This window comes from Phocoena sinus, chromosome 1 (genome assembly GCF_008692025.1).
Source record: "Phocoena sinus isolate mPhoSin1 chromosome 1, mPhoSin1.pri, whole genome shotgun sequence".
Taxonomy (NCBI): domain Eukaryota; kingdom Metazoa; phylum Chordata; class Mammalia; order Artiodactyla; family Phocoenidae; genus Phocoena; species Phocoena sinus.
In genome coordinates, this window is record NC_045763.1 from 185,426,035 (window position 1) to 185,446,564 (window position 20,530).

At 45.2% G+C, this 20,530-nt stretch overlaps 1 protein-coding gene across 17 annotated transcripts in view; it reads left to right on the forward strand.

The window, feature by feature from the left end:
- PPP1R12B (protein phosphatase 1 regulatory subunit 12B) overlaps positions 1 to 20,530 on the forward strand; it is a 214,414-nt gene that overhangs the window by 46,753 nt on the left and 147,131 nt on the right. For 16 of the 17 annotated variants that reach the window (XM_032653804.1, XM_032653803.1, XM_032653808.1 and 13 more), the window contains exons 2-5: positions 7,283 to 7,413; positions 12,199 to 12,317; positions 18,810 to 18,969; positions 20,137 to 20,281. In XM_032653804.1, the coding sequence (XP_032509695.1) occupies positions 7,283 to 7,413; positions 12,199 to 12,317; positions 18,810 to 18,969; positions 20,137 to 20,281 (555 nt within the window). Of the gene's footprint in view, positions 1 to 7,282; positions 7,414 to 12,198; positions 12,318 to 18,809; positions 18,970 to 20,136; positions 20,282 to 20,530 lie in introns of those variants that run through there. The other variant, XM_032653855.1, reaches the window with a different exon arrangement.

Genomic DNA, 20,530 nt, shown 5'->3' on the forward strand with positions numbered 1-20,530 from the left:
TACATAATCAAATATAGTTCTCACCATCTGGGAGCCAAACTGTCTGTGCCAGTGGGGCTGTGAGTCTTTCACACAGAGCTGACGGTGGCTGGGTCACCTGTCTGTTGGAGCGGACTGTAAGTAGTGGTTACACTGTATCACGGTCAGAATGGAAGGCTTGACTCCAGCACTGGGTCAGGCGGTATGAACTACAGTAAGGTAAAGCCTTCTCGCGCTGATCTGCTGAGGGTTGAGATTTCCAAACGTACTGCCTTCTTTATCACCTTGAATCTGTTCGTCTGAATTCTTGTCACACGGTGAGGCTGCCCTGCTGGAGCAAGGGGACTTAGAGCTCAGACACACTGTGTCCACAGTGGGCTCACCATGAATGAGTGAGTCCGCTCACTCACTGCCCCCCCAAGTGTCAGCTCCAGTCCTCGGCCAGAGCACCTGCAGCAGCGTGCCTAACGCAAGCACTTGGTCAGCTCTTCCAGGGCAGTTGCTCTTTGGGCTGAAAATTGATCGAAAAACCTTCTGTTAAATGCAGCTGTATCTTAAGAAGTGGTATAATTAATTTTTGGACCAGCTTTCATCTGGCAAAGAAGGGTGACCCGCTGCTGTGACTTTTGTTAGTACCAGGGTGTGAGGACGTGGCAGGCTCTCTAGGTTCTGACTTCCTGTTCCGCGCCAGTCGTATTAGTTTCCTGCAGCTTCTGTAACACATCACCAGGAACTTCGTGGCTTAAAACAACAGAAATCTATTGTCTCACAGCTCTGGAGGCCAGAAGTCTGAAATCAGGGTGTTGATGGGACCACACTGCCTCTGGAGGCTCCAGGGCAGAAACCTGTTCTTTGCCTCTCCCAGCTCCTGGTGACGGTCGGCGTTCCTTGTGGCCGCATCACTCCAGTCTCTGTCCCCGTGGTCACGCTGCCACCTCCTCTTCTGCCTTTGTCAGATCTCCCCCTGCCTGCCTGCCTACCTCTTAGTTGGACACTTGTCATTGGACTTAGGGTCTCACCTCAAGACCTTAACCTCATTACACCTGCAAAGACCCCTTTTCCAAGTCAGGTCACACTCTCCAGTTCCAGGGGTTAGGACATGGACGTACCTTTTTTGGGGCCACTGTTCAACACACTGCATCAAAGGAACGGAGATCCGTGAACACAGCAAAATGTATGGGAGGCATCAGTATACAGCGTCCTCAGTCTGGCCCCAGCCCGTACTTGGACGTGCCTTATGATTTTGGTGGGGTTAGTCTGGAGAGAAGCCTTTGGTGAGTCCAGATAACCAAGAATCAACAGAACGTATAGAAAACGTGACTTTCTGTGCATTTGGGCGCTCGTTCTTTTTATTCAGCAGACATCTTCTGGTGTCCTACTAGGTGCCCAGTGCTGCTCTAGGTATTTGGGATATATCAGTGAACAAGTAGTCAAAGATTCCTGCCCTTGTGGAATTTACATTCTAGCTTTGCTAGCAGTGACTTGAGAATTTCATATAGGTGATTCAGGGTGTTTGGCTGATAAACACTTTTGTGAACGACATTAGGCTCTTTGCTGTCATCTCCAGGCAGTTAGGGTTTTCAGCATAAAGTTGAAATTATATCATTTTGGGAATAATATAAACTTTGAGTTATATACACTATATGTAAATTATTGTTATTGAATAATAAAAGTTTGGGAGTATAAAGGACAAAGTAGTTAAAGGTATGCAGTGGGGATGTATTACGAGCATCGTCATCTCCCAGCACTTTTGTCAGCCTGATTTGTGGAAATCAAGGCAAGCGTGGGCTGAAAAATCCAAACAAATAGGCGTCCCGCTGCCCCAAGGCCAGCGTCAGCATGTCCCCTGTGCTGGGGTGGACGGGCCTTTGTTGGGGAGACGCCGTTCTGGGCCCAGGCAGGTAGTCTGAGCAGTGTCCCGAGACACGGCAGCAAGGTCAGCGCTTGGACCGGTGGCGCTTGGTGGCGGTGACAGTTGCAGGCTATTTTGGGAACGGAGGAGGCTTTGTTTTGTAAGGCGGCCCCTGCACTCCCAGATTAGCTCTGGCACTGGTCAACCATCAGCCCTTGCTGGAGAGAGAGCAGTATTAGGTACAGTAGAGGGACTGTGGTACTCTTGCCCATTTTACCGCTAAAATCAAGGATTTTCCTTGGAGGTAGCTTCTCATTGCCAGGGAACTGTGACATGCTGACTTTAGGAAGCTTTAAATTATTACCTGGCAATTTTTCTGATAGCTTTCTGGACTAATAAATAATATCTCTTTTTCTCAAGGAGCTTAGAACAAGTTGTTACTTTAGTAATATTCTGCGTGTCTTTAGGGAAGGAAAATAGAAGGAAATGGACATAAGCCACAGCAGAAAGAATAGGGTTAAATGCAAAGAAGAGCTTTCCCGCTGATGTCAAAAGTAACAGCAGAAAGCTGTTTAGCCTTCTTTGCCTGTTCAAGAAAAGGAAAGACCTGTGTATGGGGAAGGTCACGCAGCCCTGTGTGGAGGCGCAGCGTTGGGGGCCACGGCCCCGGGCGCGGCTTTCGTAGATGGCGAGTCTGCTCATCCTGCCGGCCTAGTCCCCATGAGTCAGCAGCACAGCTGCAGACGGAGTGGGCAGAGGGCGTCTAAATTTAGTCATTGTTTAGTTGAGAAGGTTTTCAGGGACTGTTTGTCTCTCCTGCATGACTTTAGTCATATTCTTTCTTCTGGAGGGGAAAAAAAACCAAAAACAAAGAACAGAGAACGGTCACTCCAAGATATGTCATGAGAGTGACTGTCCTACAAATTCGTTGGCTGGTCTGCCCGACGACGATCCTCTTTAGTTAACTGTGGACGTACTGTTTGAGTCCTATGGCTCCTGACCTTAGGAACCCGCAGGATCCTGGGCCCTAGAGGGAATTTCCTGAAGGCAGATTAACAAACAGGCTCCCGAACCTTGCTCGTTCGAAGACGTTTGTAACCGAGCTGCCTTTCTCCCAGAGGGCACTGGAGCTGGAGGGCAGTGGGCTTGACAACAGCAGTGCCACGCGCGCTGCCAAGGGCTCATCTCCTACACCCTCACTAAGGCCTGTGGGGTGGGTAGCATTCCCGTGCTCCAGGTGAGCCACCGGCGCTCAGGTTGTATCCTCGCTCGAGACTCTGCGCGCTGGCAGGGCTGGGGCACGAGCCCAGGTCCGCCTGGCTCCAAAGCTGATGCTTCTCACGATACACTGTCCTGCACTCTGTGGAGGGTGTTGGGAATCACCTAACAGTTGTCCTGCTTTATTTTCTCTGAAATGATTCTTTGGAGATTGATGCTTTGTCAGATTACGTCACAGATTAGGCCAGCTTTTTGTTGTTATTGTCTCGGGCATCCTCACAGTGTCATGCTTATAAAAATACTGTATCAAGGATTCAAGATTCATAGACAGAAATTATGAAACTGAAAAGGAAGAGAACTAAAGTTATGATGGTTGAAGGAGATTAAGAAAAGGAAGGGAGATACGTAAGAGGGGAGGAAAGAGAAAAGACAGGTTTTCTCCTGTTTGATACCTGGACTAGCTGGGGTTATTTTAGCCTCAGGAATTTGGATGCCATCATCTGCAAAGGGTGAAGAATCATCTTGAAAACACTGGCTTCCAAAATTCTGCCTAGTGGTGGTGTGGCCATTGGCTAAGTGTTCAGGCTGTTCTTTCAGAGCCAAATACATTTGCAGCCAAGCAAGGAGCAGTTGACCCAGCTGCTTAACACAGGTCAAGATGGCATATTTGACCTTCCTGACACAGGAGTTTATGACTACATGGGCAGAGAGAGTACTTACCCTCTAAAACACTTTCTTCTCCTTGGACTTTAGCACCTTTTTGAAAAGTGCCCTCGGACTTCCCTGGTGGTGCAGTGGTTAAGAATCTGCCTGCCAGTACAGGGGAAACGGGTTCGATCCCTGGTCTGGAAGATCCCACATGCTGCGGAGCAACTAAGCCCGTGCACCACAACTACTGAGCCTGCGCTCTAGAGCCCACGAGCCACAGCTACTGAGCCCGTGCACCTAGAGCCCGTGCTCCGCAACAAGAGAAGCCACTGCAATAAGAAGCCCACGCACCACAACGAAGAGTAGCCACCACTTGACATGACTAGCGGAAGCCCGCGCACGGCAGCGAAGACCCAACACAACCAAAAATAAATGAATTAAAAAAAAATTTTTTTTTAAATGCCCTCTTCCATCCTCACAGTTAAAGTGTTAATAGTTTTTAGTGAGGTACTCTGCAAGGGGTTGGTTAAATCTTGCCTGGTGGGATTATAGACTGGCAGACATACAGTATATGAGAGATTTAGTGATAATCATGATTATGAAATAGTTTATAACGTTATGAATAGTGATGAAATATTTTACCTGGTGAAGAAGTGTAAATGGGGAAAGCTTGTCGCAATTGATCAACCTAAGAAAACATCATAGAAGAAATGTAATTTTTGGAGCTGCTTGTTGAAAAAGAGACTGTCGTGAATACTGGCTATAAAAGTCGTCTGGCCTCAAAGGATCAGGTTGGAGGAATATAATATATGACATCAAATCAAATCTAGGTTGAGATGTTTAGCTAATCTCACTAATCGTAAAAAGAGTATCAAATGGTTTGGGGGAAATGGGTGAAGATGTCATTTTGTAACCAAGGTCGCCTAATTAAATATCCTCTAGGTTGAATCAACCGCTTTTCATCCATCCTTTGTTTCTAAGCGGGATTGACACGCGGTTTATCTGGAGGGGTTTCCTGAAGTCCTCTTGGTAGGATAGGTGCTTCTTAAGTGTAGTAGTTACCCTCTGAATTCTGGCCTGAATTCTTCCCACAGTAAAACCTTTTGCTGTTTAAACTGTCGCTCATTATCACCATAAAATATCCCTCGGTATATTTCACTGAAGACATCAGTTCTCAAACTGTTTCATCTAAGGAATGCTGTACACGCTAAAAACTTACTCAGGACCCCAAAGAGCTTTCGTTCATAAGTATTATTATATATTACTGAAAAATCTTGAAAATATTATTATTAATTCATTTAAAATAGCAATAACCCATTACATGTTCATATAAATCACATATTTTAATTGGAAAGAGCTATATACTTTCAAAAACAAAAGCAAAGTAAGAAAAGTCCACTGACATGGTGGCATGAGAAGAGTGGCATTGTTTTACATTTTTACAAATCTCTTAGTGTCTGCGTTCAGTCCTGTGTATGATACATTGTTTTGATTAAAGTATATAAAGAACGTCTGGCTTCACATGGATGTCTATTTGATAAAGGGAGGAATATTTTAATAGTCTGTCCAGACAACTATGGGTATTCTTCTTGGCAGTATACTAAAATGCCAGTAAGTATATAGTAGTTTCTTAAATGTTAGTTGCAGTGTGGAATCTGAAACCATGTCAGTGGACTTTTCTTACTTTGAGATATTAAAATCCAGTGGTCTAACTTGTATTTTGAATGAATCTTTTACCCATGCATGATTTTCTCACACCATGCATCTGATTATATGGAAAATATGGGTTCATTGCGTTATGCACATCTTCCAGATGTTAATACGATTCAGTCTCTAATATCAAAAGACCACATTTGTTGATAATCCAGAAAACCGAGTATTAGGAAGCTGTCAAGCTCATGGTAGTGGGTATGTTTCCCAAAATTCTGATTTTAATTGGATGGTCAGATTTTATCATTGGCAACAAATATTAGGTTTTTTTCTTTGAAGTGACGGGCTCACCTTGTTCGTTTTCAAGTCTTAATCATTGTAATTTACCCGTCGGTTGCTCTTTTGAGGAAAAGCAGCATCTGTGGAAAAGCTGCTCGTCGATCTTGCAACTCAAACAGACGCGCAGGAGCTTTTTGCTTAGAGAGGGTGCTGTGCTTTGTTCCGTGGAGAAGGGCTTTATGTGTGCCTGCTGTTTTGTCACACAGAGTGTTACGAACACTTACAGTTTAATAAAATTAATAATGTTTACTGCTTCATCAAGGTCGCTCTTGAGTGAAACTGGCCTTTTTGGGTTTTGTTCTGCTGGAGAGCATGTGGCCAGGAAGAGTACAGTCAGCACCCGCACCCTCTGGTGCGTCCCTTGACTTGTGCAAAGGCTCTAGGAGTTCTCCCCACCATGTCTTTGCACTGTTAGTGCAAATGTCAGCACAGCAGAAAAGGCAAATCATGTATTAATATCGTTACAAAAATCATTTTGGGGCTTCCCTGGTGGCGCAGCGGTGGAGAGTCCGCCTGCCGATGCAGGGGACGCGGGGTCGTGCCCCGGTCCTGGAAGATCCCACATGCCGCGGAGCGGCTGGGCCCGTGAGCCATGGCCGCTGAGCCTGCGCGTCCGGAGCCTGTGCTCCGCAACAGGAGAGGCCACAAGAGTGAGAGGCCCGCGTACCACAAAAAAAAAAAAAAATCATTTTGATCCAGATAATTGTTTCTCAGCTAAAGCTTTAACCTTTGTTCTTTTTGAAAAGAAGGGGGTCAAGAGACAAGTTTTAGAAAGAGGAATCTCATTTGTTTCTGGTCCTGAATTGTCTCAGCTATTTTGGATCCACCTAAGCCTTGATGATGGTCACTCTTACCGGTGTGGGCGTTTTGCCTCCTTTTACTCTGTCGATAGTCTAGATGGCCTTTGGGTCTTGGCAGGCCTCACTGCTGTTTGTGACTGTTCCTTTTGGGCTTCTGGTAGGCCAGAAGGCTTTATTCAGAAAGCCTCTCTGCCTTCTCCTCATTGTTGCTGTGAGTTGGGCAGCTAAGGATGCCTAGCCAATCACAACTGCAAACATACTTTGCTGTATTGTCTGCGGCTATTCAGAAGATACGTGAAAAGAAAATACATTTCTTCTGTTTGAAGGATCACTGCACCCTTTCTCACCAAAGTGGGGATAGTTTAGCAACCCTAGAAGATAAACTGCAACTTCCCACTGAGAAAGTTGCATTTGATCCTATGTGACTATTTTCCTTTAAAATTCATGGGCAAATTAGTGGTTCCTAACATTCCCTCTTTTTATAAGGATGAAACAGCTCACCCATTTATAGTTTTAGAAGTCACTTTCCTCGTTTAACCCTAACAGCACTATAAGTAAGATTAAATATCATTATGCCTGTTTCACAGCTGAGATACTGAGGCATAGGAAGAATTCAGGGATTTGCATAAGATCACAAAGCTGAGAAGTCACATTCTGGACACTTGCGTCAGGATGCAAGAAATGGAAATTAATATTTCCTCAGCGCTGCTGCATTGTCCATGCCCAGAGCAGTGTCTGGCATGGTGTAGAACTCAGTAAGTACTTGCTGAGTAAATGGATGGACTTTTCTTTTCAGGCTTGTATTGATGAAAATGTGGACATGGTGAAGTTTCTGGTGGAGAACGGAGCCAGTGTGAACCAGCAGGACAGCGAGGGCTGGACGCCCCTCCACGCAGCAGCGTCCTGTGGCCACCTCAACATCGCGGAGTGAGTGTCTGTGCCGGTGGGGCGCTTGTGGGACAGCCTTCGTTCCTCTTTCACTCTGAAGGATTTGAATTTCATAAATAGTAATAATTTCTCTTTACTGCAAATTATAAAAGCAGGAAATTGAATTATTTTTAAGGAATAATTGATGCTGTGTTTTACATAGCTGCTAAATCTATAGTTTTTTTAGTTGAAATTTTGTGTTTGCTTCTATTTTCAGGTAATTCATATTTGTTGGGATATGCAGAGGTGGCTTCTGTCTGTTGCACTGTCTGGGTTGACTTTTTTTTTTTTTTTTTTTGCGGTACACGGGCCTCTCACTGCTGTGGCCTCTCCCGTTGCGGAGCGCAGGCTCCGGATGCGCAGGCTCAGTGGCCACGGCTCACGGGCGCAGCCGCTCCGCGGCATGTGGGATCTTCCTGGACCGGGGGTACGAACCTGCGTCCCCTGCATCGGCAGGTGGACTCTCAACCACTGCGCCACCAGGGAAGCCCTGGGTTGACTTTTTGAGCAACTATAGCTGGACACATGTGGGCAGGCCTGGAGAATTTTTCTGGACTTTTTTGTAAACCTGTTTTATTGTTTTTTTTTAAAAAAAAGCAGTGCTTAATACAAATGAAGGTGAAGAATGCCTGGCTGCTGGTCACAGAATTCACGTAGGTAATAGCAGAAGAGTGAGAGCCAAGCATCCGAGCAAAGGAAGGGTGGGAGGGGCACGCACACCCCCCCACCCCCAGCCCAGCCCTCATTGAGACCAGCCTCCAGCACAGCCGGGGCCCCTCCCTGGGCAGAAGAATCCCAACCACATAGTGTCTGGGCTGGAAGGGGCACTAAGTAGATGTCTGTTGAATGAAGGAGTGGTCAGGGAGGTTATTTTTAAATAGAAAGAGACGTTGGCACTTAAAACATCTTTAAAATGAGGCAATTGAGTGTATTCTACATGAGAGTAAGTGTAGATTGCTAAGGCAAGTTCTCTAAATAAAATCATGGTATGCTGTGGTCCTTTGAAGATGCACTTGCTTGTCTTAAGGCCCCTTTCAGTAGGATTAGAGCTCCGTTACATTTCATCTGTTCAGCAAACAGCTCTGCAGAGGCCTGGGAATGGCCTCCCACAGAAACTACTTTGCCTGGGTGTCCTGGGGGAGGGTGCCCAGTGGGGGAAGTCAGACAACGGCAGGGTCAGAGCCAGAGAAAGATCAGGCAGAAGCACTGATGTTGACTGGGCTTCTTGTTCTAAAAAGCAGGTGGCTGGACTGGCCCCACCGCCAGCAGGAGTCAGCAGTGCGGTTTTATCCTGTCTCCGTTCTGGTTCCGTGAATCAGTCGCCTCCTCTCGCCGGGCTGCCCCTTCGCAGGGTCTCACGGGAGGGCTCTGATTCTCAGCCTAACCCATTCACCAACGTTCCGATGCTGAGGAGTTAAGGTGGCCTCCTCAGAGGTTTCCATTTTCACTTGAAAACTGTATCTAAGAAACATTTATAGAACATGTTAGTCCCTCATCGTTGATATTTGATTATTTGTTCAGGTGGCTTGTTTGTGATTTTGAGCTATCAAATCTCATCAATTCAAGGATTTCACTTTTCTCCATTGGAAGGTAACAGGCAGAGCTCACGCTTGGAATTAGGGCCTCTCGTACTGGCGTAATCCATGGAGGCTCTTTTTTCTTCCTTCTGTGAAGCTGAGTACAGAGGATGATTGTAAATGCTTTTTCACGGTGGTTTCTTTATCTCATCTTTGTGGGTGAACATAGTTCCTTTGGAAATAAGTTCACAATTTAAGTGTCTCTTGCCCAAATAAACATTACCTTGAGTGAAATGAATTGGTGAGAGTTACTGTTTCCTCATACAGGTGATTAGTAGTCAGACATGAAAGTCTGGCCAGGAAAGATGAGCTGGACCAGACCCCCTTTGTGGTGGGGTGGTGGGAAAGGCCCTCCTTACCTTCTGCTGTGCGTCACCCTTAGATGGTATCCACTTGACCATCCTTACATACTCATCTGTGCAGCAGCATTTTCTGGACAACGAAAGAACCCCATTGCTTATGCTACTCATTTTGGTTGGCTCACCTCAGGGCCTCTGAACAGTGTTTCAGATACGATTAGCATTTGATCATTTTGTCATTTTTCTTTTTGTATCTTTTTTTTTTTTTTTTTTTTTTTGCGGTACGCGGGCCTCTCACTGCCGTGGCCTCTCCCGTTGCGGAGCACAGCTCCGGACGCGCAGGCTCAGTGGCCATGGCTCATGGGCCCAGCCGCTCCATGGCATGTGGGATCTTCCCGGACCGGGGCACGAACCCGTGTCCCCTGCATCGGCAGGCAGACTCTCAACCGCTGCGCCACCAGGGAAGCCCCCGGGGACCCAGGTTTGATCCCTGGTCAGGGAACTAAGATCCCACATGCTGCATGGTGCGGCCAAAGATAAAAAAATAATAATGAATTTAAAAAATTGTACCTCATAGGTTGATATGGGTTCTTGTTCAGGTAAAAGTGTGAAACTAGAGAGGTTTTTCCTGTTTCCTCCTTACCTTAAAATGGTTTGGGAAGGTAGCCTTACTTAAGAAGAATCTCTTTCCGAACCAGATTACTTTCTAGAAATGAGTCTTCCTGATCATGGGTCTAAGAACTTGTCGGAAAAGGGAAAAAGCAGGGGCCTGTGTGCCCAAGTGACCTTGTGCCTGATCCAGTAAAGAATGGAATGGATGTCAGAGCAGAGTGGCTAAGATGTTTTATTTATTTCACGTAGTATTTGTGGGTTGCCAAGAGAGAAAAGAGCACGTCAGACCTCATGGCAGTGATAGCCATGAGAAGGGCACAGCTGTTGCCCTGAAGTAGCTTCCAGCCTGGTGGGGCAGCTGCATCGAGACCCGCGTGTGTCACGACAGGAGCGCGGACTTAGTGCTGGGGAGGACTGAGTTCACGGAAGGAGAGGGAACGTGTGGTTGGTGAGAACAGGCAAAGGCATTTTCAGTGGCCCTTGAAAGATATGAAAAGTTTCTAGCAGGGAAAGGAGAAGGGGAGGGTGTTTCATCAGTTGGGAGAAACTACTCAATCTGTGGGAGAGACTGGGCGACAGTGGGGTGTGTCTGGGTTCAGTGAGGCATTGAGTTTGATTGGAGCAGAGGGTACAGTTCCATCCAGAAAGCATTTATCGAGTGCTTACTGTGTATATTATTTGCATTTTGATTTTTCAGGGTTGGGGAGGTGTAGTTGAACGTCCTCTTTGTCCTGAAGGGGAGAAACCAAAAGAGAGGAGCTCTTGATTAGGGAAATGAGGGGCAACAGATGGACAGAGGACCGGGCCTCAGTACAATTAAGAAAACACATGGAGCAGGTGATGAGCCTTGGAAGAGAAAGAGTTTGTTTCTGTCTGAGTCTGTGAGGGGAAGATGGAGAAAGCTGAAAATGAGATGAGTTCATATATGTGGAATCAATCTGTAAGTTAAAAACATTTATTGAAGCTCTATTTATACTAGGTACTAGGCAATGAGAAAGCAAAAACGTGGTCTTGATGTAATCTTTGTTGATTCTCCTCTGCCTCCTTGAATACAGTGGCCATGCATTGATTATCCTCTTAAGATCTTCTACAGTGTCTAAAATGTGGGACCTTTAAACACAGGAGGGGACCAGTACATGCTTACTGAATTGTTGATTCGTTGAAGTTTAATTTAAAGTTTTTCTTTCTCCTTTAAATACTTATATTTGATAGAGCTCCCAGCATAATTGGGATTCTCACTGGTCCAATAATAACTTGATTTAGTGCCAAGGTGAACTAGACTTGAATTCAAAAGACTGGGGCAGGGCTTCCCTGGTGGCTCAGTGGTTGAGAGTCTGCCTGCCGTTGCAGGGGACGCGGGTTCGTGCCCCGGCCTGGGAGGATCCCGCATGCTGTGGAGCGGCTGGGCCGGAGCCTGTGCTCCGCAACGGGAGAGGCCACAGGAGTGAGAGGCCCGCGTACCGCAAAAAAAAAAAAAGACTGGGGCATAACCTCTGCCATTTGCCCCCTAATAGTACCAACCTTGCCTACTTCATAAGATTGTTTAAGACTCATTACATAATTTCACGTGAAAGTACTTTGAAAATCAAAGAGGATCTATGTAAGGTATTAAAATTGTCAGACCTTTTTTCTTTAGGATCAAATATTATATTTCAATATAGAATTTAATCATTTAGAATAGAACAATTTGTTTCCTCAGTAATTTAGTTTCTTCTTAGAGTGTAGATTTCATATACATGGCTGGCTGAAGGGAGAGTTCTATGAAGGCGTAATTTAGGCAGATTGATGAAAATTTTAATTCATCCTTTATTTTTCTGTTGTCATGCCCCAGCACTACTTAATATACTCTTAATGTGGCATTGGGAAAGTTTCTGTGAGAATTACTTCCTTACATGTCTTCTGGGAACTCTCATTCTCAATATTACAGGTGTAGTAAGTCCTTTTGGGAGCCTGTGTTTGGACCCCAGGGATGGTGGGTGAGCTTTAGGGCTGCATGTCTTCCATGTGATATTTAGAGAGTCTCTTGCTGTCCACTGGGAATGAGAGGGTGGGGGTTAGGAACATGAGTGTGAAGGAAATCCCGCTTGTAGGCATTGTTCTTACCAAGAAATAGGGAAGCTTCTGATCCTAATTATTGAAGGCTAGTGGAGTTAGAAATTAACAGTGGAATACCTCGTCTGGGACCACATTAAAAACTCCAGAACAGAGGCCGTGCTCTGCATTGAACCCCAGGGGTAGGAATGTAAGCTGATGTTAGACTGGAGAGAGAACCTTGATTCTGGATCTTGTCTGCACAGGTATTTCATTAACCATGGAGCCAGCGTGAGTGTTGTGAACAGTGAAGGGGAAGTCCCCTCTGACCTCGCAGAAGAGCCTGCCGTGAAGGATCTTCTTCTGCAGCAAGTGAAGAAGCAAGGTAAGCTAGGGGGTAGGTGAGGCTCTGCTGTGCAGGGCCGCGCGCTGTAGTGTGACAGGAAGGTTGGGTCTGCCCGCACAGCGTTAGTCATCATTACCCACATCACATACCCTCTTAATACTCACACAAGAATAGGCCAGATGCCAAAAGGAGGGCCAGTCCTTCCTTGTTTTTGCCATTATGGGGCTGTGTACCCGTTGTGCAGTTAGGCGACCTGACTGTTGCTTGATGATGCAGGTTAGACTGAGGAGGGCCATGAGCGCGTCTTACTCTGTGTACACGGTGTGGACTTTGCTCCACACTGTGAAGTCTAAAGAAGGGATGAGATACAGTGTCCCTTTGAGTACTGGCCAAATTCTGCTTATGACTTTGCATCTTTTCTCTTGATGAGAGCTGAAAGTGGTGCTGGTTGAGGTATTTATTGCAACCTCTGAAATGATCTTTAACCATACTAATCATGAAAATTATTTTGGTAGTTTGTCACGGTAAGGAAGCTAACTTAGAAGAATAAACTCTGAAAGAACTTATTTTATGTTTTCAGAAGAATCCATTTCAGAGAATAGGTCAGGATTCTGCTACTGGAGGTCTTTGGGTTCTTTTAGTTAAAAAAATAGCAAATAACACTCGTTAGATAGCAGGGAGGACAGGTCTTAGGGCGTTTGCTAGAACCACCACAAAACTCTGTGGACATGGTTTACAGTGATGTGTAGTCTTTCTGTTAAACCACTTTACCCACAATCTGCAGTTGAGTCCAAAAGATTTCTCTCCAGTGACCTTTTCTGACATGATGCTTTAGAACAGTCAGGGCCAGTCCTGGCCATATCCGTTTGCTCACATGTTATCCAAAGCTGCATTTGCACTCCTACAGCAGAGCTGAATAGCTGTGACAGACCAAATGGCCTGCAACGCTGAAAACATTTATTTAATATCTGGCCTTAAATAGAAAGTATGCTGACCCCTGCCTTAAAATAATGATGTTCTAGGGCAGAAAATACTTGTATGAATACTGTGTATAGTTTTTGTGTCCTATTGAAATGAAGAACTTTATGCCTAATTTACCATCAAGTCCCACTCAGCCTTATCTCCTCAGATTGGTGTTACAATTTACAAATGACTTTTTAAAAATAAACTGGATTTTTAATAGTAGTTTTGATTTTAATTTCTGACTCTTCCATTAAGGAGTATACTCTGTTGGAAGAGGCATTCATATGTATGCTTACCTTTGCAGCACTGTTAACTCTTTGTGTGTGGAATTCTGGTCTGTTCCAGATCAGTAATACCCCTTTCAGTTCATCGAGAGGATGTAATAATTGTGAATACAATACATGTGCACCCAGCATCGGAACACCTAAATATATTAAGCAGATACTGACAGAGCTGAAGGGGGAAATAGACAATAATACAATGATAGTATCCTGCTTTCAACAATGGATAGATCATCCAGGCAGAAAATCAACAAAGAAACGCTGGACTTAAACTATCCTTTAGACCAAATGGACCGAGTAGACATACAGAACATTCCATCCAACAGCAGAACAAACATCCTTGCCAAGGGCACACAGAACATTCTCCAGGATAGGTCATATGACAGGCCACAATACACGTCTTGGCAAATTTAAGAAGACTGAAATCATACCAAGTATATTTTCTGACCACAGTGGTATGAAACTAGAAATCAATAGCAGGAGGAAAACTGGAAAATTCACAGACTGGAGATTAAACAGCATGCTACTGAACAACCAGTGGGTCAAAGAAGAAACCAAAAGAAAAATCCAAAAATACCTTGAAACAAACGAAAATGAAGCACAACGTACCACAACTTGTGGGAGGTAGCAAAAGCAGTTCTAAGAGGGAAGTCTATAGCGATAAATGCATGCTGTAGGAAAAATGAAAGATCTCAAATAACCTAACTTTACACCTCTAGGAACTAGAAAAAGAAGGACAAGTTAAGCCCAAAGTTCACAGAAGGAAGAAAATGACAAAGATCAGAGCAGAAATAATTGAAATAAGAGACCAGAAAAACAATAGAAAATATGAATGAAGCTAAGAGCTTTTATGTTTTTTGAAAAAATAAACAAATTGACAAACCTTTAGCTAGACTAAGAAAAAGAAAGAAGACTCAAATAAAATGAGAAATGAAGAAGACATTACAACAGATACCATAGAAATACACAGGATCACAAGAGATTACTGTGAACCATTGTGTGCAAACAAATTGGATAACCTAGAAGAAACGGGTAAATCCTCAGAAATGTGCAACTTACCAAGACTGAATCAGGAAGAAATAGAAAATCTGAATGGATCAATAACAAATAAGGAGATTGAATCAGTAACCAAACAACAAGAAAAACCCAGGACCAGATGGCTTCCCTGGTGAATACTACCAAACATTTAAAGAAGAATGAATACCAGTCCTTCTCAAACTCTTCCCCAAAAATTGAAATGGAAAGAACACTTTCAGACTCTTTTTACAAGACCAGCATTACCCTGATAACAAAGCCAGATAGGTACACTACAGGAAAGGAAAACTCTAGGCCAATATTCCCAATGAATATAGATGCAAAGATTCTCAACACAATATTAGCAACCTGAATTTAGCAGCACAATAAAAGGATCACACACCATGATCAAATGGGATTTATCCCTGGGATGCAAGGATGGCTCAACATATGCAAATCTATAAAAGTGATATACCAATTAGTAGAATGAAAGATAAAAATTATATGATCATCTCAACAGATGCAGGAAAAGCATTTGACAAAATACAACATCCTTTCGTGATAAAAATTCTCAACAAACTGATTGTAGGAGGCATGTCCCTCAACATAATAAAGGCCATGTACGACAAGCCCACAGTTAACATTATACTCAGTGGTGAAAGGTGGAAAGCTTTTCCTCTAAGATCAGGAATAAGACAAGGGTGCCCACTCTCACCACTCCTATTCAACATAGTACTGGAAGTCCTATCCAGACAAGAAAAAGAAATAAAAGGCATCCAAATCAGAAAGCAAGGAGTAAAGGTGTCTTTGTTTACAGATGATATGATCTCATGTATAGAAAATCCTAAAGACTCAAACAAAACACTGTTAGAATTAATCAACAAATTTGGTAAAGTTGCAGAATACAAAATCAGTATACAGAAATCAGTTGCGTTTCTATACAATAATGACAACCTATCTGAAAAAGAAGTAAAAAATATATTCCCATTTACAATGGCATCAAAAACAATAAAATACTTAGGAATAAATTTAAGGAGGTGAAAGATCTGTATGCTGAAAACTGTAAGACTCTGATGAAAGAAACTGAAGAAGACACAAATGGAAAGATATCCTATGTTCATGGATTGGAAGAATTAATATGGTTAAAACATTCATACAACCCAAAGCCATATATAGATTCAATGCAATTTCTATCAAAATTCCTATGGCATTTTTCACAGAAATAGAAAAAACAATCCTAAAACTTGGTATCACAAAAGACCCTGGATAGCCAAAGAAAGAAGGCAAAGCTGGAGGCGTCACATTTCCTGATTACAAACTATAGTAATCAAAACAGTATGGTACTGGCAGAAAAGTAGACACATAGACCAATGGAACAGACTGCAGAGCCCAGAAACAAGCCCTCACATATACGGTCAACTAATATTTGAACAAGAGAGCCAGGAAGACTCGATGGGAAAAAGATAGTCTCTTCAATAAATGGTGTTGGGAAAACTGGATAATCACATGCAGAAGAAGGACATTGGACCCTTATTTTCATGCTCACAAAAATTAACTCAAAATGGAGTCAAGTTAAGTCCTGAAACTATGAAACTCCTATGAGAAAACCTTCTTGACGTTGGTCTTGACAATGATTTTTTTGGATATTACACCAAAAGCACAAGGAACAAAAGCAAAAATAAATAAGTGGCTCTACATCAAACTAGAAACTTCTGCACAGCAAAAGGAACAATCAACACAATGAAAAGGCAACCTATGGAATGGGAGAAAATATTTGCAAGTCACATATCTGATAAGAGGTCAATATCCAAAATATATAGGGAACTCATACAACTCAATAGCAAAAAACCAAACAATCCAATTAAAAAAGCAGAAGAGGGCTTCCCTGGTGGCGCAGTGGTTGAGAGTCCGCCTGCCGATGCAGGGGACACGGGTTCGTGCCCCGGTCCGGGAAGATCCCACATGCCGCGGAGCGGCTGGGCCCGTGAGCCATGGCCGCTGGGCCTGCGTGTCCGGAGCCTGTGCTCCGCAACGGGAGAGGCCACAACATTGAGAGGCCCGCGTAACGCAAAAAAAAAAAAAAAGCAGAAGAGCTGAATAGAAATTTTTCCAAAGAAGACATACATTTAATGGCCAACAGGCACATGAAAAGATGCTCAACATCACTGATCATCAGAGCAGTCCAACTCAAAACCTTATTGAGCTATCACCTCACACCTGTTAGAATGGCTGTTATCAAAAAGACAAGAAATAGGGCTTTCCTGCTGGCACAGCGGTTGAGAGTCCGCCTGCCAATGCAGGGGACACGGGTTCGTGCCCCGGTCCGGGAGGATCCCACATGCCACGGAGCCGCTGGGCCCGTGAGCCATGGCCGCTGAGTCTGCGCCTCCGGAGCCTGTGCTCCACAACGGGAGAGGCCACAGCAGCCAGAGGCACGCATACCGCAAAAAAAAAAAAAAAAAAAAAAAAAAGACAAGAAGTAACAAGTGTTGGCGAGGGTGTGGAGAAAAGGGAGCCCTCCCACACTGCTGGTGGGAATGTAAATCGGTGCAGCCACTGTGGAAAACTGTATGGAGGGTCCTTAAAAAAATTAAAAATAGAACTACCATATGATCCAGCAATTCCACTTCTGAGTGTATATCCAAAGGAAATGAAATCAGAATTTCAAAGAGATACCTGCACTGCCGTGTTCAATGCAGCATTATTCACAGTAGCCGAGATAGGAAACAACCTGAGTGTCAGTGTATGCATGAATGGATGAAGAAGACGTGGTATGTGTATATATATCTATTTATACTGTAGCTAATAGAATAGTATTCAGCCACAAGAAAGAAGGAAGTCCTGCCATATATGATAACATGCATGGACCTTGAGGGCATCACGCTAAGTGAAATAAGTCAGACAGAGAAAGACAGATACTGTATGATCTTGCTGGTATGTGGACTCTAAAAATGCAGAACTCATAGAAGCAGCAGAAAGGTGGTTTGCAAGGGCTGGGGAGTGGGGGAGATGTTGGTCAAAGGGCACAAACCTCCAGTTATAAGATGGACAAGTTCTGGGGATCTAATGTATAGCAGGTGACCATAGTTAACAGTACTGTATTATATACTGGAAAGTTGCTAAGAGATCTTAAATGTTCTCACCACAAAAAAGAAATGGTAATTATGTGAGGTGATGGAGGTATTTAATAACTGCTGTGGTAATCATGCAGTATATAGGTGTTGTACACCTTTAACTTATACGAAGTTATATGTCAATTAAATCTCAATAAAGCTGTAAAAAAAAAAAAGGAGAAATAAAATAAATCAGTTACTTCTTCCCCCCATCCATCTCCTCAAATCAGACAGAGAATCCTCAGGTAGTTCCCAGGGTCCCATTCAAGAACTGAGAGGGAGGGGAGCAGACCATGCACAGGTAAAGCCTGCCAATGGGTGTGAGACTCCTTGGGCGGGTGTGTTTGTCCTAGGAACAGGTCATTATTTTATGCAACAGGGAATACCCCACCCCAGCTCCTTTTCACTGACACAGAGGTTAGAGAGTTGTTGGCTAAAGGGAGGCACCCTGGGGTTTCCTCCATAATGTTTTAAAGGGAAACAAAATCCACATTCCCTTGGAAGTTTCACTGTGCATCACCTACTCCTCGGCTGTAGGGCATATAGCTTCAGTCAGTGTATTTCCCTACACAGGGAAATGAACTTCAGAGGTAGTTAATTTTTTAAAGTATATTATACCTGAAACTAAGATTTTTGATACCAATCCTAAGGTGTAGTGAGTGGAAAAGAGGAGAAGACGGGGACCTAGGATATCAGCGTTCTGGTGACAGCTCTGATGTGTTCTGTGGCCTTGAGTGTGGCACGTGACCTTTGTGTGTTTATTTCCTCATCTGTTAAGTGGGGATAGCAGTATCATATTTACCTCAAAGGATTGTGGGGAAGCTAAAATGGTATAACATGTAAAAGGACTTTGAAATGTGTACTTTGTACAAATGCTATAATATAAAATAATATTCCCTTTGGTTTTTATGTTCTTAAAATTGAAAACACTGTTAAGTATGGTCCCTTAATGGATCTGCCATCAAGTACTATTTAACCTGGTGATTTAACCCTGATAAAACTACTGATGAGTCTGTAAATGTCATGACTCTTCTAAATGAAGAGAAATCTGAAGACGACCCCACTTGATGACTAAACTGCCGTTAGTGGTTGTATTTAGGATGTGTTTTGAATCTAAGGGACCTTAGATGATGCGGGCTATCTGGATCTGGTTTCTGCAGGGGTCGATCTCGAGCAGTCGAGGAAGGCAGAGGAACAGCAGATGCTGCAGGACGCCCGCCAGTGGCTCAACAGCGGGAAAATACAGGATGTGAGGCAGGCGCGCTCAGGGGCCACTGCCCTCCATGTGGCTGCCGCCAAGGGCTACTCTGAGGTCCTCAGGTAACGTCCACGCACGTGGTCTGGGCTGCACACACCAGGAGAAGAGGAGTTGGTTTGGACGCGGGATGGATTAGGTCTTCAGCTGTGCTGCGTTTCTTTGCTGCTTCCCTCCTGGGCCACGCAGTCTCTCCTTCTGTGTTTGCTGGTACTCTTCCCCTCCCTCCTCCCGCCACACCGCCCTCTAGCTTCTCCTGACGGGTCTCATGCGAGGCACAGTTGAGCTGGACTGGCCTAAGGGGACCATGCGTGGCCACCTCCAGCTCCACAGTTCATCGTTAGCACCCCTGGCACCTCCCCTTCTGGTGACACACAGCACAGAGCAGACTCGCCATCCTTTTGGTCCTCTTTGACTCGTTAGATTAATGACACAGGTCTCGAGTGTGCAGCATCCAGCTGGAGTAGGATGGTCACACGTACACGAGGAATCTGGGCTCTTCTCTGCCTGTTCCCCTTTCCCTTTACATCCTTCCCCGCTTTGTGTGGCTCTGCTCCTGGGCTTGCCCAGTACCTGGGCTGCTGGTGGCACCGCATGTGTCTTGTCGCCAGATGCTCTCACTGCCTCGTGTTCCACCCAGTACGAGCTTCCTAGTCTGTGTGGTGAGTGTCGGTGCACCTTTCTGCCTGGCAGCATGTTCACGTGCTCGTTTCTTGGACGGCGTCTGGAGTCCCACGATGTAGGCTGCCTGTGTCCGCCCGCTGCTGCCAGGGCCTCAAGAGTCACGCTGTCCTCCACACACACAGCTGGGCTGTAGCCTTAGCGTTAGCGAGCGGCCCCTGCACGTACTCCCGTGGAGTCGGAGGTGCGAGCGTGGTGTCCGGGGAAGACCAGCCAGAGAGCTAGTGAGAGAGTGAGAGAATCAGGTGTCCGACAGCCGCTTCCTGCGCTGGAAAGCTGACAGCACCCCCTGACGGAGCTGAGCTAGGCGCTGGCTGGCCTCAGGTGCCTGCGTGGTGGGACATGGGTGTGCCACGGAGCACCGCGGCCTCTGGCCGAGGGTGGTTGAAGCTTACCCGTGGCGGCTCTCAGGCAGTAGCTGGCGCCGAGCTGGGCCGTAGCGGCCGGGTGGCGGCGCAGGGCAGGGCCTGAAACGCCAGCTGGGTGGCCGCTGGTGTGGCACAGAGCTCTGCCACCGAGCACGTAATGGCTGGTTTGGGGTTTCTCCTCAGACTTTTGACTCAGGCTGGCTATGAGCTCAATGTCCAGGACCGCGACGGCTGGACCCCGCTCCATGCCGCCGCACACTGGGGGGTGAAGGAGGCGTGCTCCATCCTGGCAGAAGCCCTCTGTGACATGGACGTCAGGAGCAAACTGGTTAGTGAGCGTCACCCTCTAACGGGGCTCGGGAACAAAAGGCTTCAAGTCCCTGCTAAGTGACCAGGCTTGCTGTCCAGGCTTGGGTATCCCTGGTAGCTGTAGTTCTTCTTCCCGCCCCGTTATCCACGCAGACACGTTGGGTTTGTAACATAAAGCTCCACTGAGCCGCTCTGCTGCTTCTGTTTATGCTGAAGCCCCTAAAGCAAACACACAGGAAAAAAAAAAAAAAAAAAGAATTTTCCCCTT